General features: G+C 45.7%; 2 protein-coding genes across 2 annotated transcripts; one reads left to right on the top strand and one right to left on the bottom strand.

The window, feature by feature from the left end:
• Positions 1-309: 309 nt before the first annotated feature.
• Positions 310-2,407, bottom strand: med10 (mediator complex subunit 10). Its single transcript, XM_076159947.1, has 4 exons — positions 2,134-2,407; positions 1,969-2,052; positions 1,590-1,692; positions 310-1,206 (listed from the first exon to the last, which is right to left on the bottom strand). The coding sequence occupies exons 1-4, from the start codon at positions 2,253-2,255 to the stop codon at positions 1,111-1,113; spliced, it is 405 nt and encodes a 134-aa protein (XP_076016062.1). The 5' UTR covers positions 2,256-2,407; the 3' UTR covers positions 310-1,110.
• Positions 2,408-4,133: 1,726 nt separating this feature from the next.
• Positions 4,134-15,758, top strand: ube2ql1 (ubiquitin conjugating enzyme E2 QL1). Its single transcript, XM_076159920.1, has 3 exons — positions 4,134-4,297; positions 4,886-5,803; positions 13,402-15,758. Exons 2-3 carry the CDS (start codon positions 5,099-5,101, stop codon positions 13,531-13,533), a joined length of 837 nt encoding a protein of 278 aa, XP_076016035.1. The 5' UTR covers positions 4,134-4,297; positions 4,886-5,098; the 3' UTR covers positions 13,534-15,758.
• Positions 15,759-16,297: the final 539 nt, after the last annotated feature.

Genomic DNA, 16,297 nt, shown 5'->3' with positions numbered 1-16,297 from the left:
GTTTCAATCACGACGCAACAACTCAACACACAAGTGAGCCCCAATTGAGTTAAGCAGCGCCACCAAACTGCAGATTAAAATGAGGAAAATAAGACAGCAAATTCAGAAATACTAGTTTTACTACAAGCAGCAGTATTATGTTTGTTTTGTCACCCTGAAGAGAATATTTAAGTAGTATTTGAATTTCTTTACCATGTTGCAATGTTCCTAACATGATCCATCAGAATGTGACATCACACACTCCGTCTATATGAAGCAGAGAAACATCACCTGTCCGTTTCTTAAGGATGCAAATCAGCCGCAACAGAGTTCCCAACAAGGATAATTTATTAACAAAAAAATAATACAAACAAGTTACAAATCAAAGAGAGGAATAGTTTGTGAGGCGGTCTGGAGATCAGGCACGACATCACCCTTAAATAATATCTGCATTCAGTTTGCATGGCTGTTAGACACCTGAGCTCGATACAAAATGTTATGAACTGTGGTACAAAGCTATGTCGCACAATGATCAGGAAGCATTAGAAAAGGTTTACTGTACGAGTATAAATATATATACAACCGATGAGTGACTCCTGCAGTGCGGACTGAGCCAGGCGTCGCTCGCTGCTCTGCTGTGATCACACCGCTGTAGAGAGACGGGGAGTTGGAAGAAACGTTGCGCTGCTGAATCGGCGCTTTCAGAGATGGCATCAACGTGGATATTAAAACAAAACGCCGACTCCTAACAGATGCAAACACCCACCGCACAACGTGGAGCGGCTGCTTAAGCTCACACTCCAGAGCTGAAATCAACAAATGTACCAACTTAGCACGTGTGAACTGGCGTGGCAGTTATTTGTAGGCAATATGTCTGATGCAAGACTTCTATTACTTTAAAAGAAAATTAGAAATTAATCAGAAAGAAAGGGGGGGGGGGGGTGCTGAGTCAGGCTGCTGAGCTGCAATAAAACACTCTCCCTAAAGATGCTGGTCAGCAGCAGCCACAGCCGGACTACATTTACGAGAAACAAAGAGGGTTTATTATCATATTGGGCTGTGTGGATCCTGCTCAGACTCCATTCAGGCGTTGGTGTCACAGGGCCACAGGCTGAGCGGGGGGGGGGGGGACTAGGAGGGCATGTCGTCCCCGTGTATGGCCTTGTACCGGGACATCTCCTCTGGAAACACTTTGCTCAGCTCCGATATTAGAAGGCTTTTGAATTTCTACAAGACAAAGCAAACAAGCGCGGGCTTACTAAATATATATATGCACAACCGTTTGTATATAGAAAACACAAATCTGCAATAATGACTGTTATTCAACCAGGAAAATAGAAGTACAAGAGCTGGAAACACACAACAATGAATTCAAACTTATAAAACTACAAGTGACAGGGACTTTTACTTATTGATTCAAGCTCTGTAATGATGACATCGTCTCTCAACTCACCATGGGTCACACTTGTTCATTGATTATTTGGACAATTTCTGGTGAAAAGTATCAATAACTCAACCCAAACAATTCCCCTTTAAAAAACTAAACCATTTAGAGAGTGAGGACTATCTTCAACACACACACACACACACACAGCATGTCTGCCTCTTACCGTCATGGTGTCAATCTTCCCTTTGACCTGCTCGTTCCTCTCCAGGGCTCTCTCCAGACACTCCTTGGTGTACAGCTGAGGGTTGCGGCCTTGGTCGATGTATCTAAGAATATAAGGCACAAACGAGTCAACTAAAGTCTTCCAGAGTCATCCAAACAGAACAGCTGTCTGTTTCTACATCAACACAGGGAATCAAAGAGGGGGAACAGACACCAAGATGAGAATTTGATTAAAAATGAATTCAAATACAGCATCGAAGATATGTTGAACGAATTTGAAGTATTGGTGCATTTCAAAGAAGAGGCGTTCAGTGTTTAGAGATGGGATAAACCGTGGTGCGTTCAGGTGTAGCCATTCTGCGTGGAGCTCGGACACTCACTCAAACACCTCCAGCGGCACGTTGATCTCATGGAGCTGCTGGCGGCATTTCTCGATGTCTTGCAGTCCGGATATCATGAAATTTCTGAAAGTAAACACGTAATGTCAGTTTAAACGTCGCAATTTCAGAGTTAATCGCCTTCTAAATGAGACAAACGGGACTCACAGCTTCTGGTTGAGTCCTGCTTGGCTGCTCGGCTGGAAGTCGCTGACGATAATTCCCAACTGTCGAATGTTCTCGATAAATTTCTCCAGGTGCTCTTCGAGGTTATCAAATTTTTCTGCCATTTTCCTTCACTTCTCAAACACTAACAATAACTAAATCAACGGTGTAAAAACAAATCTTTTGTCAAATCATCGCTGTTTACTACCGGTTCAGCTACCCTCCGCGAGCCACAACAACGAACCGCTTTGCGGCAGCAGTGTAGCCAATCGCTGTTGGCAATGTCCGCCTACCATGGCAACAAGCAATGACGGAATGTCGTTTTCCGGCGCTAAAGGTATCAAAATGTCGCGCTCACGATGCCGATTGTGGAGGCAGCTCTTTTGTCACGACTCACTAAAAGATGACTTATGATCAATGACGTGTCTAAATCACATTTAACTATATTTTAGAATACGATTTTCACAACATTTGTGTTCGTCAACAAGTCCACATATGGTTTTAATGACGACACTGAATACTGTTAATGTGGTTCACGCTAATACTACAATGCTGATCGATTGAAAGTGTAAATTTGAAGACAATTAAGAATAATCCAATGAAATTAAATGATGTTTATCATAGCTAAACCGCGACACCAAAATCCAAGATTCTACAAATCCTTGTCAGCAATGGAACCAGACTGTGCGTATAGGTCTACGTGAAGAAAATTGACTGATGCCAAAACTTTTTTTTTCTGTGCTTATTTTTGGCCACTGATTGAATGAGGTCAGGGTGTAAATACAGCACTGGATGTTGTGTAACAGTGTACTTAAGAAACCATCACTGGATCCTATTCAACAGGAAAATGTATCGCTGCCAGAAATATTTCAATAAACTGTTATAGTGTTACATTGGTGGTGAACAGAAGTGTTACCTTAGTACATGGGACTTATATAACAGGTATTTGACCCCATAAAGAAAAAAACAAGAGCAAATTAGGAATATGATATATAAGTTTATCCACAATGTTGTTTTTGTAATAAAAACCATGTATGTGGCTATTTTTGTAACACATTTGTGTTCTTTGTTGTGTTTCAATCTTAAAGGACTGAACTGCTGCAAACACGTTTCACTCAGTACAGTAATACACAAAAGTGCCCAACTCATCAGATTAAGTTTGGGTGAGACTGAGAAACAAGCAGTTTTACTTCCGAAGTACTTGTACCATCCAAACTGAAACAGAAAGTGTATCTCTCTTCCTATGCTTTAAATTCCAACAGCTTATCTAAATAAATATTGATACATATGGCACAACACGTCGCTGTATATATACCACACGTGTATGCTGTACAATATGTATAAATTGTAAATTCTCTTACTCTCCCAGCCAGATGCACATTCTGCACTTTGTACCCTTTGTCCTCCTTATGGACTTTGTTCCCCTATTGTGTGTACTTTGTTATCTCGCATGCATTCTTGCACGTTTTTCTTGCACAAGAGGTGATTCTTCGTTTCATTCTAACTGTTGCAACTGTGTCATTTCATCAGGATAACAAACTTGTATCTTATCTTATACCAACGCAACAACATGATGTCATCAAACCAACAAATACCATGGACTCAAGGACAATGACATCATCAACAGTTATCTAAACTAGCAAAGTTACAACATGATGTCACATTTATAAGCCACTCAATGATCTATTTCAGAATAATTTGAGCCTGGTGAATTTCTAAACATCTAGTTGGCACTAACATACATAATAAAGGAGGAACACGATCACCAGATCCAGAGTCATTGCTCTCTGATGTTGATTAATTGCTATTCCTCTGTATTATATGTTTAAAGTTGGTTTACATCACATTTCCTCCTGATTGGCTCGTATCGTTGCTTGCCTCGCTAGTTGAGATGCTTTTATTTTGAAATCTCGTACCGTTCCAGCCCCTCGCCCGGTGCGAAGGATTACCGGGAGCTGCTTCGTCCTCGGTTACATTAAAGCTGGAGCTGCCGCAGCCACACACACACACGCACACACACAGCAGAGCCTCTCTTCCTCTCTGCAGCTCTCATTAGCAGCTCTCTTGGATGGTGGAGCCATTTCTCCTGCTCGGCTCAGCGGTATCACTGCCCGCTCCGCATTACAGGACACAACACGGACATACTCTGGATTTACACCCGTTTACGGTAAGTATACCGCAATACCGCTGCATCCGTGTGGGCTCCGGTTACCGCAGAGACGAATATACATGTATATGAGAAATTATTACGATCGGGACTTAAGAGGCAAGAAGGTTAGTGAGCGTTTAAGCGTCATCATCTTTACGAGTAGATGATTTTTATAATACGATTATTCTTATTTATCCCATAATAATCGTACAATTTGGGGCTATTCTAAATTATCCATGATTTCCATCTATGTAACATTGCTCCATTGTGTAGGAACTGGCTCGTCTTCGATCATTAGTGACATAAACAATCGTTATATGTTGTATATTAGACTAGTTTTGGCATCTCAGTCTCATATTCTTGTAAACATTACTCCCGTTTGTAATTAGGGAGCTCTACATTGACATGTATGATAGGATTATACTTAAGTGTTTGTGCGTAATGGTCAGTTTATGGGAATAGCTGCAGTCCCAGTCATGTCGGTCCTCCTTGTAAGCAGATTGACTCCACACTGGGATGTATGTGGGACGAAATGAGCTCATTCGGCCGTGTTTCCTAAATGACATCACGACTAATCACTTAAACCCGTTTGATTGTGTTTTTTAGTCAAACCCGGTCGAGATGAAGCACTGAGGAGAACACCACAAGCTCCCCGGTTGTGTTGATCTGAGGCTGCAGTGAGCGGAGGGGGGATTGCAGTACACCAAGGTTAATAATCGGCGTCGATAAAGGTCGTCTCTGTGAACGGGAACCGACTTGAAAGGGTGAATCTCGCCCCAGTGTGGGGGATCGGCGGCGAAACGTAGATCCATAAAAATTATGGCCACCTTACTGCGGAAGATCGGTTTGATCCGTCTGCACGACCGGGATACCGAGGACCCAAAGCACCACCAGGGCTCGTTAAAGGGGAGCAAAGGGAACCAGAAAAACAACGCCAACAAACACTGTCAGACCGCCAACGAGACCAACATCCTCAGCACCCCGGAGATCAAGGCGAGGAAGCTGGACCAGCACGGCAAGGACAAGCCGTCCGGGAAGGATAAGCAGGGCAAGGATGCTAAGGAGAAGCCGCAAACAGGAGGAGGCGGGAGTAAAGCGACCAGTGCCTCCTCCATACCACCGCTAGCGCCTCACCGACAACACTGCACCCAGGTCCGGACGCGGAGGCTGATGAAGGAGCTGCAGGAGATCCGGAGGTTAGGGGACAACTTCATCACGGTGGAGCTGGTCGAGGACAACCTGTACGACTGGAATGTCAAGCTGCACCAGGTGGACAAAGACTCTGCGCTGTGGCAGGACATGAAGGAGACCAGCACCGAGTTCATTCTGCTCAACGTCACCTTTCCCGACAATTTCCCCTTCTCGCCGCCGTTCATGCGGGTCCTGACGCCGCGGCTGGAGAACGGCTACGTTCTGGACGGCGGGGCCATATGCATGGAGCTGTTGACCCCCCGCGGATGGTCCAGCGCCTACACGGTGGAGGCGGTCATGAGGCAGTTCGCGGCCAGTCTCGTAAAAGGACAGGTGAGGGGAGGGGAGGGGAGGGGAGAGTGTGTGTGTGGGTGTGGGTGTGTGAGTGGGGGGGTGAGGGTCATAGATTGGGGTATTACACATCATTAACCACCACACATGCATGGTTGAACCGTGACAGGCGTTGGAAATGAGCAACGTCATCATGCATTCATGCGTCACGCGTCATTGGTGCGTAACTTTTACCCACGTATGTTAATGGGAAGGTTTTTAGTCAAGCATAGAATTTAAACATTTACCTTGAGATAAACACAAGGAGGTGGAGCTCTGGTGAGTCAGTATCACGTGTTTCCAGCACAGATTGACAAGCATTTAGATTTATAATTAACGATCAATATTACAGACACAAGTGTACTCACAGGAAACAAACACAATCTCTTTAACTTGTTCTTTTAAAAAACGACCACTACTTGTCACGTGACCTGTTAAAGGTTAAAGGTCTCTCTGTCGTGTCTCTGTTGTGTCTCTGTGTTCTGTGCTTGCCCCCTGACTTCCTGTCCACTAAGGGCAACACAAGCCCGATTATGAATATTATCAATCTTTATTTGACATTATGGCAGCCATTTCATGCAATGCCCCGCTCACTATCTACAAGCTGGCTCCATGCACTCTGCGGCCCCAGCTTACTTTCCTTTTATAGCCTTGATAAATCAGCATTTGTTGACAACAAAGAGCAGCGAGGTGGCGTGCAATGGAAAAGACTGCAGAGTCCCACGCAGTCTCACTGTATCTCTACTTACCCTGCATCCTAACTCTGCTTGTTGTAATGGAGGATGGCACTTATTCAACATGTGTGCAGGGTGGTGATGGACACATACAGATGGTCAGATGGCATCAGCAGGTAGCCTCCAACCACCATCAGTCTCTGTGACAGAGGCTGGTCAGATTATGTAACCCTGTCAAATCTGTTTCCTCTCATTCTCCGTGCTGCAGCAGCAGAAGCAGCTCAGCTATTGTGGAAACACCTTAGGCTGTAATCATCCAAACCCCTAATTGGTGTTCCTACATGCAGAGAGAGGGGTTTCTTTTGTAGTTCATATTTGTATTTCAATCATAGCCCTAATGTTCCATCTGTTTGGTGCCACTTAGGTATTATGGTAATACAGCAGGACACTTTATGTGAAGCATCAATGGATTCCTCTTCCTACCCCCACCTACTTAGGCCCTTAGTGCTTTTTGTTTTTCTGTCTTTGATTATATTTAGATGCGCTTGTCATCTAAATTTATTAGGCATCGGCTCTAGGAGAGGTCAAACGTTTTGCATCTGTGTGTGTGTGTGTGTGTGTGTGTGTGTGTGTGTGTGTGTGTGTGTGTGTGTGTGTGTGTGTGTGTGAGTGAGACAGGGAGGTGGGGGTGGAGGTGTGTGCTCATCTTGATTTGCAGCTTGAGGTGATGAGCTAGCCTCTCTGCAGTGCTCCCTAATTATGGTGCAGTGTCTTCCTTCTCCAGTTTGCTAATGGAAACTCTATTGATTGATTATGCTCGTGTGTCCGTGTCTCTGTTTCGGTGGACGCATGTGCGAGTGTGTCCTCAAAGCCATATTGCACGTATATGTCCTGATCTCTCATGCATCATGTAATGACCGAGCACACAGGGTTATAAATACACACACGCTCACACACATACTCACACACACACACACACACACACACATATATATATATATATCTTTATTCATCCTTGGGCTTTGACAATATTGAGTGTTTGTTTAGAAACCACCTCTATATTTAGTGTGAGAGGAGGACACATGACAAAGTGATGATGTTTATGTGAGAGAACACAACCACACACAACCACACACAATCACACGTGCTGATAAGAGTGTGTGTGAATTAGAGGTGATGGCACACTGTCACTGTGCTGTAACACACATCAAAGGTACCGTAACATCCACCTTGGTCACACTGTAATCTGCAGTGTGCATAACAGGGACACTGCTCTTAGATTCTGCAGTGTAAGTGAGAGCAGATGTCACAAACAATTCTCTGAATAAAATTCAATCCCGGCTTCTCTACAGCCACTTTGACTCTACAAATGTCTGTACAGCAGTGTTTGAGCGGCTACAGCAGCAGTCTGTTTACTACTAACTCTCCCTGCGTGTTTAGATTTTAGAAACCGCTCAGAGAGGGAAGACCTCAACCAAGGCCCAGCAGCTTAATCCTAATCAATATCTGGCTCAGGGCTTAACTGCACTTATCAGAGGATTCACACATGTTCTTAAAAATGTATCCAACCCAGATCTGCTTTAAAGCCAGTTAAGTCTTCCTTCACCAAAGTCCCACCAGTCTACAAAATGTAATTACAATTTTCCAGTTACCTATCGCGATACATCATCTAATACTAACAGATGATATTAGGGTTATAAAGTTATCAAATATGGGACCTAAATATTCCGAATTGGAGCAAATTGGACCTTATTTTTCTAAATTCACATTAACTTTAAACATTTAGTTGCATTTGTTTTATTGGCACTGTTTAGTTATGTAGTTTTAGTTATCTATCATAATTTAATTTCCAAAGAAGTACTTATTGTATAAATGTATATGTTATATTATAATGACTTTCATAAAACCTTATTAGGTAACATCCCTGCAGAATATCAGGGCCTGTCATTGTCACAGTTCTAGTATTATTATTTAAATGTATTTAGGATTTACAAGCAGCTAAGAAAAAGAAGTACAGTGGATAAAAGCAGATACAAACAGATCCAAAGTGCTAAGTGCAAATGAAGGGTTATTTCCCTTTATAAAGGCTTGATTAAGGGTCAAACTTAAATTGGGGACAAAGTGAATGAAAGAGTGTAATCACGACCATCATCGACTGTCATCTTTAAAGCACACCGGCGACCCCGTAATTAACCCGCCGCCGTTCCTCCAGGGCTCATTTTAGCGACCTAATGAGGATGATGACGACAGTATCATCGATCCCTGTTTGTTCATCCTGATCCCCCTTAAGCACATGTCTACGTTACGCAATCCCTGACCGCAAAGCTGCTTCCCATCATGCACTGGGACCTTCCCCCTGCCCATTGACTGAACTCCATTCACACGATTACCCAGCAGCCACTTTACACGAGTGTGTTCCTCTCAGCTAGCGAGCGCTTAGCTGAAAAAGATAAACACAGACATGGCACTGTATAGGCCCGAGGCAGTCACTCAGCTCAACCACAGTGCACACACACAGAACATGCTCACACACGAGCGTCCTGTTGTGGTTTGCCCATTCTTTCCTGCAGTGACACAGAAGCAGAGCAGATACTTTGACTGTCTGCCTCTCTCTTTCTGTTTGTCCATCTCTGGGTGCATCACACTGAGCCATTCTTGTAAATGACTCGGAGCACAATGGGGCTAATTAATGCTCAATTTCCCCCCTTTCATGCTGAACTCGCAGGCTTTTATGCCGGCTGCATAACAGGATGCATACACTCTCCCCAGCGTATTTCTGTGTGAGTGTGTGTGTGTGTGTATCTTATTCACACACCCTCTTCCTCAGCTTCCATGTTACTGTATATCAGGTTGAGTATTTCTCTTTACACGCTCTGTAACAGTAAACTGAGTACATGAGTGCACTTGATCCTTCCTCATACACACACACATGCACAAGCACACACACACACACACACACACACACACACACACACCCACACACACTGTATAGTCCTCATAGTGAACAACCTGCTGAGAAATTGGCTTCTATTGTGTGTACGTGATGTTCACAGCAATTGGTTTAATGACAACATGGTGTTCGGCCGAGGCTACATACCTCCCCACTATCGATCACCGTGGTAATGACACACCGCTTTAACAACGGGGCCCAATGCCGTAACAATATCCAGCCAATGCAGCGGGAAACCATTTTGAGGCGGTGACAGCAACCATATGGGCGCGTGAGTGAAGAGGGGCTTTGTTGTTGAGGTTGTATGTGAGCGGCGTATCTCACCGGCAGTGCGAGGCAGTTATCTGTGTCTGACAGTGTGTTTGTGTAATCTGCCAGAGTTCTCATGGCTGGAGGCAGAACAGGTTTCAGCAGCTCTGCTCAGGTGTCACCTCGTCGGGTTATTTTCCATTTTAGGTCAGCGTGGATCGGTTTGTTTGTTTCCTTTCAGAGCGCCTAAATAAAAGAGAGCAATGTGTGGGAAATGGAAGCCAACCCCCCGCCATGAAAGATGACATAATATCCATCCAAACAAGTGACTGAACGGAGGATTGAATGTCTCCAAACAAGAGAAGGAGCTCTGCCCATAAGGGGAGATAGTTCCACTCGTTTCCTGTGCAAATCAGCTCGGCCCACGCGTTCTGTTTAAGGATGAAATCAGCCACATTCTGCCTCAACAAGCGCTGGCAGGTCGACAACAAAACTAATCAAAGGAAGAAAACTGGCTTCAGTGACGATCTGGCAGAGAAAAAGTTGGAAAGTCTCTGAAATGACAAAACATGTTACAGCAAACATGATGAAACAAACTACACTTGATGGATGGGCGGCGTTGTTATTGTGTGTCGCCGTGACAACATGTGAGATTACCCAGAGTGTTCTGTTTGTTTAATTCAGTACGAGAGTAAATGACACTTGATGTGGGACAATGAACAGAAGAGGAAATAATAATACAGACTTCGGAATGTAACTGCAGGAGAGCGAGAGTGTGTGTGTGTGTGTGTGTGTGTGTGTGTGTGTGTGTGTGTGTGTGTGTGTGTGTGTGTGTGCGTGCGCGTGCGTGCGTGCGTGCGTGCGTGCGTGCGTGCGTGCGTGCGTGCGTGCGTGCGTGCGTGCGTGTGTGTGTGAGAAAGACAAAATGAGAAAGCAAGTGTCACTAAGCCGAACAGTAAATGAGGCCAGCGTGGGTACAGGAATTGAAACTGTAAACCTAATCTCCAGATCATTGTGTGTTATCATCTCATCTCCCTCTATCTCTGCTGTCACTTCTGACCCAAAATAGCCTAGCGAGAGCCTGGCAACATTAAGGCCTGCAGGATGTGCAACGTCAGCACAGACGCCACGGATTTGGATTTGAACAACGCAATGTTTTGGTGACAGGCCGGGCCCATAACTCCAATTGGTTCAGCGCCTTGTAAACAGAGTAGCTATACCTGTTGTTCTACCTCTTCTACGTCTCAAATCAGCAACACAGGCTGTGCAACATTCAGTTCATAGCTCCTGCTAGGAAACCAGGGTGAGATGTATCCAGGAATTTCTAAAACGGATCCTCTACATTGCAGGACGGGGAATATTTGGTTAAATCCCTTTCAGCTATCTCAGTGAAAACTGGGAGGTCATTCATTAGACCACGAATCTCTGCCAAGGCTGAACGAGCCTGTAAAAGCTTTGTCTTGTTCTTTTCTGCTTCCCCTACTTCAGTGGAGAAACTCTTGTGTTTGACCCTTCTAATAAAGGGCCAAGCGTTGCACAGGGATTTGAACCCAGGACTTTCTTGCTGTGAGGCAATAACACAACAACGACGGACTAAAGAGGAGAAGAAATGACCGTACAGTAGCTTTTTAAAGGTATCTTATCTGGACAAAGGTTCCCCTTATTGCTGCTCTCTAATCTGCTTGATGTCTGATTGTGCATTCAGATTGGTAGATAACATTTAATAAAACTACTAATGCAATCTCACAATGATAAGGAATCGTTAAAGGGACAATGCTCCACCACTCCACCATAGAAGCAGGTCAGAGTCTCCAGACTATCAAGAGGTTGGACCCACGTAAGGATCCAGATCTGTCAGACCAACATGTCCGGGGCGGTGGGGCCCTTAATGGAGCTGCTGTGCTGTACGGTAACAAAAGGGCAGGAACACGTAACAGCTGCTAATGTGGAGCTGAGATGGTGCTGCTTCATTACCATGGAAACAGTCTGGACATAGAGGAGTATATCTCATAGTTACAGAGCTAGATCCAGAAGAATAGCATGTTTGTCGTCATGTGAGAATCAGGCTTAGATAGCTCATAAACATGTAACAGGAGATACTGATTGATGATAGATGATGTCACTCCAGTCTATAACACTGCGTCACTCCTGGAGTCTCTGCTGTGTCGCCTCGGCCCCCAGGACTCCAGGAGACAATAAACAGCAGGATTAAAGTGCAGACGGTGGATGTGTGGTGTTATGAGGGTATTTATCTGTTGTGCACTGCAGCATTTAGCAGAGCTCCTCCCCATCTTAAAGAATTTAATTAGGATTGCTTTCCACAGAGGAGAGCTCAGTTCTTTAGCGTCCAAGTGCTGCTTCACGTCAGAGTCACTTTCATCCTGCCGAGAGAAGCCGTCTGTAAGGTGAGAGCTGGGACAGGAGAGAACACAGAGCGCTGAGGAGCAAATAAGGCCGCGTGCATGTGTCATGTGACATATCACCACGGTGTGAGCGCCGCTTTATGGCGTCTGGCCCGGCGTCCCGTTGGTCACCGCCTCTCCTTTGTGAGGGGGGTCGTTGTGTGTCGGCCGTGGAACCTCAAACTCTTCTGACACTGGCATATTTGTCATGACTGTGTGAATGTGAAGCCGGTTGTTCTGCTCTTCATCCTCCCACACAGCGTGCTTCAGGAAAGTCTTAGCAGCGCCGGCGTCAAGAGAATAAGAGGCTTTATCATCAAATGTGACGCCCACACCTCTTTTTTTTCCAATATTCCCCCCCTCTCTCTCCCTCTCTCTCTCTCTCCCTCTCTCTCTCTCTCTCTCTGGTGTCATCCCTTGTTTATTATTAGCCTGAGTGTGAGAGGGAGGAAGGTAGCAGCTGAGTGAGATTGTCTCCTCTGCCAGACGGCTTGGATTGAGATGGCTTTCACACTGAGCACAGGAGAGTCACTGTAGACTGTATGCTTGAATACTTGTTGGTACACTGCAAACTGCATTTGTACTTGGTGGTGGAATCTTAAAAGGCCTCTCTCTGCCTTTAAAACATTGATCTGATGCTGGCCAGCCTACATTCAGAGCTCTTGTGCTGTACGGCCGTGCACTCACTGCTCATCCATCTGTGTGTGTGTGTGTGTTTGTGTGTGTGTGTGTGTTGGCTCTTTACCCAATCCTGCTCCTTTCTATATGCTGTCTGGGAAAACTGGAATCAGAACAAATCACTTAGTGCCAAAGCAGAATCAGCTCAACACAACATCCACCAAGGGAGTGTGTGTGTGTGTGTGTCTGTGTCTGTGTCTGTGTGTGTGTGTGTGTGTGTGTGTGTGTGTGTGTGTGTATTAATCTATTCTATTTTGATGCACTAGTGAAATGAGTGAGGGGCTTCACTCTCTAGTTCCTCTACACACTGACCTTTGTGATGTCATGGGTGTTTTAAGTGAAAATAATTTTGATTGATCTCGGCCACTCAAGCACACGATACGGGAGTTTGTAACCACACCTATATCTCTGTTAGATTGATAGTAACGGCTCAAAGTATATCAGCCACATCATCATCATTACCGATAACTAATCAATCACTCCTTGGTCCAGGAACTCTGTCTAATCAATTCCAGTAATGTGTGAACTTTCATTTTTAACTTCTGACGTGAAAGAAGATGAGATGAGCAGATACTGATGTGTTTTCCAGGGACATGTGAATGACCATGACCTCACTGTCCTCCCCCGTGTCTCTGTCTGTCTCTGCAGGGACGCATATGTAGGAAAGCAGGGAAGTCCAAGAAAGCCTTCAGCCGTAAGGAAGCTGAGGCCACCTTCAAGTCCCTGGTGAAGACCCACGAGAAATACGGCTGGGTGTCCCCGCCCGTGTCAGACGGCTGAGGGCTGAGCTGCAGACCCCAGCTAAGCCCCGGCAAGGAAAAACAAACGACACACCACGCTAACTCAACAATTCAACTTGTTTCTGTTCCACTCTCTGTTTTGTCTTTGCATTTTTTTTTTTTTTTTCGTCTTGGTTTTTTTTTTTCATCTTCACCCAAAAGCTCAACAAGCGGACATGCGCTCATCATCCTCACCGGTCGACTGGGTTTCTTAGGTTGGCCTCCCTCTCTGCTGCTCACCCAGGGAGGTTCAGCCCCAGAGGGAGGTGTGTGTGTGTGTGTGGGGGGGGTGTGTATAATTGTGTGTGAACTGAGTTGTGACTCACTCCATTGGACATCAGCTGGGAGTGTGCACGTGCTGCGGCGTGCACGGCGTTACTATCAGTGGATTTTTTTGTTTCTTTTCAAATGCACACCCGTGCAGATGCAATGGGACGAACCGTGTGTGTGTGGACTGTTCCACTCATGTGAGAGACTACTGAATGAAGGGGACACATCCCTCTCTCCTGCTGTCCTCCCTCACCATCCCATCCTTCCTCTCTCTCCTCCTCCTCCTCCTCTTCACTGCCTGCTGACGACACACAGCGGCTCAACCGGCATTACTCTCCATCCTCTTTGCCTGTCAAAGTCATTTACATATAAATGAAGTTGTTAATGTTTAATAGATGGGCAGCCCACTGACGCTCGCTCCCTCATTCACTCGCTCATTTCCCCCTTTCTTTCAACTGTGCCATTGCTCACAGTTCAATGCAACATAAAGATTGTAATTTACATAGAGCTGTGCTCTCTCTCTCTCTCTCTCTCTCTCTCTCTCTCTCCCCCTCTCTCTCTCTCTTTAGCTCGCTGATTCACTTTGTTTCTCTCTCTAGCCTGTTTCCTTCTCTCCGTCTCTTGTGGCTAAATTTAGAGCTCACTGTTGCGTAGCTGAATATTGATTTCTAATGCAGAAAAAAAGTCACATGTTGCTTTATGCAGAGACGATGTATGATAGATAGAATGACAGTCAATCACCTCGTGCGCTCTCCCTCCCTCCCTCCCTCCCTCCCTCCCTCCCTCCCTCCCTCGCCCCCTCGCTCTCTTTCTCTCCTCTCATATATTAGTGTGTGTGTGTGTGTGTGTGGTGTGTAGGAGAGGAAGAAGACTGTAATTCCCATGATTTAGATACCAGATGGTACAGCTGAAGGCCAGAGTCCTCAGTGTGTGTGTGTGTGTGTGTTTGTTTCTGTCTGTGTGTGTGTGTGTGTGTGTGTGAGTAGGGGAGACGACCCTTTAAACAGAAAATTGTGATTAACTGCGAATGACTGAGGCCTAAAGGGAGTGCTGTTTTTTGCTACATTACTTGTTGCTGTCTTGTTGCACTTGTCTGCGTGTCTGCGTCGGGTCCTGATGATCATTATTGTACTGTAAATACATACATGTGGTTGTGAGTGACTATATATGTCCACATAGCTTAGTCTCTCTCTCTGATCCATGTAAAGAACTAAAGGATTGTCCAATAGGCTTTGGATGTTTAGCTGCACTCCAAAGGCACACATGCACTCACCCACACATCCACACACACACACACACAAACACACACCCACGCGCCTGTGCGTACACCTGCGGCCTTTACCGTGGCAGCAATGCGCAGAAATGAAGACAAATAGAAGCTGGAGAAGCGGTAGGAGATGGAGTGGCGCTGTAAATGAGTTCAGAGAGGTCTGGCTGATTGATGTCTGCTGGGATGAGAGAGACAGAACTCAACGGGAGGCAAAGAGAGAGAGAGAGAGAGGGAAGAGGGGAAGTGCGGGAGCTTTGATCACTGCTGGCTGCTTCTTCGGAAATGTCAGGTAGCTCGCAAAATGGCTGAGGACGGATAGCGTTTGCTTCACCCGCTGTGATTAGTCAGTCAGTCGTGAGCCGAGATCCAAAATGACTCCATAAATATCTATTATTAACCGCCGGGCTGGCCTCTGCGTTATGGTAACATACACGCGTCACTCTCAATCAATGCGGCCTATCTGTGCGTCCAGCGTGCTCCTCGTGTGTTTGTTTTCCTATCTGCCAGTTAAATGTCAGAGGGAAGCTGCTAATTGGCCTGACATTTCAGCCGCGCATCATTAGAGAAGAGCAACAGGAGCAGAAGGATGGAGGATGTCAAACCTCCCACTCCGCGCTGACATTTTGTCAGTTTCCGCTCCCGCCCTGTTTTTTTTGGGACCGGTGGGGGGCGAGGAGGAGGAGGAGGGGGTTAGGGTAGAGGGGAGGCGAGAGTAAGTGGGTTAGGAGCAGCTTGACGGCAGCCAGCTCCCCAGCAGCCCAATCTGTAATCCGGGAGCAGGATGTAAAAGCGCTGAGCCGCGGCGCTGCCAGGCATTAGGCCGGTTCAGATCTGGCTGCACTGCGCTTCAGAGCTCGTCTTCGCGTGGCGTTTGTGGGCCCCGGGGACAAACAACGTCCCCCGTCTGTGCAGTGAGTGCATGTGTGAGTGTGTCTAATGTAAATGTGTCACACACTCCCACCGTGTAAAAAGTAAAAAAAGACAAAAGAGAAGAAGAAGAAGAAGAAAAAACAACAACACACCATCTGGTATGTGATCATGTGTGAAGTATGTTAGGCTAGTCACTTCAGGGGCGATCATATAGTGCTCTCTCTCTCTCTCTCTCTCTCTCTCTCTCTCTCTCTCTCTCTCTCTCTCTCTCTCTCTCTCTCTCTCTCTCTCCTCTTGGCTTGTGAGCGGAGAAGAAAACTGTAAAAATGAATTATTATTAAGACAAAATATCTCA

This window comes from Genypterus blacodes, unplaced genomic scaffold (assembly GCF_046128005.1).
Source record: "Genypterus blacodes isolate CSIRO-AG114 ecotype Tasmania unplaced genomic scaffold, CSIRO-AGI_Gbla_v1 ptg000100l_1, whole genome shotgun sequence".
Classification (NCBI taxonomy): domain Eukaryota; kingdom Metazoa; phylum Chordata; class Actinopteri; order Ophidiiformes; family Ophidiidae; genus Genypterus; species Genypterus blacodes.
This window is presented reverse-complemented; position numbering and strand designations above follow the sequence as displayed.

Excerpts from the sequence above, each read along its gene's own strand:
- med10 (XM_076159947.1), bottom strand. The coding sequence starts at position 2,255 with ATGGCAGAAAAATTTGATAACCTCGAAGAGCACCTGGAGAAATTTATC. Across the intron at positions 2,053-2,133 it reads GCAGGACTCAACCAGAAGCT|AAATTTCATGATATCCGGAC; the intron begins GTGAGTCCCGTT and ends GTTTACTTTCAG. Across the intron at positions 1,207-1,589 it reads GGAAGATTGACACCATGACG|AAATTCAAAAGCCTTCTAAT; the intron begins GTAAGAGGCAGA and ends TTTGTCTTGTAG.
- ube2ql1 (XM_076159920.1), top strand. The coding sequence starts at position 5,099 with ATGGCCACCTTACTGCGGAAGATCGGTTTGATCCGTCTGCACGACCGG. Across the intron at positions 5,804-13,401 it reads CCAGTCTCGTAAAAGGACAG|GGACGCATATGTAGGAAAGC; the intron begins GTGAGGGGAGGG and ends CTGTCTCTGCAG.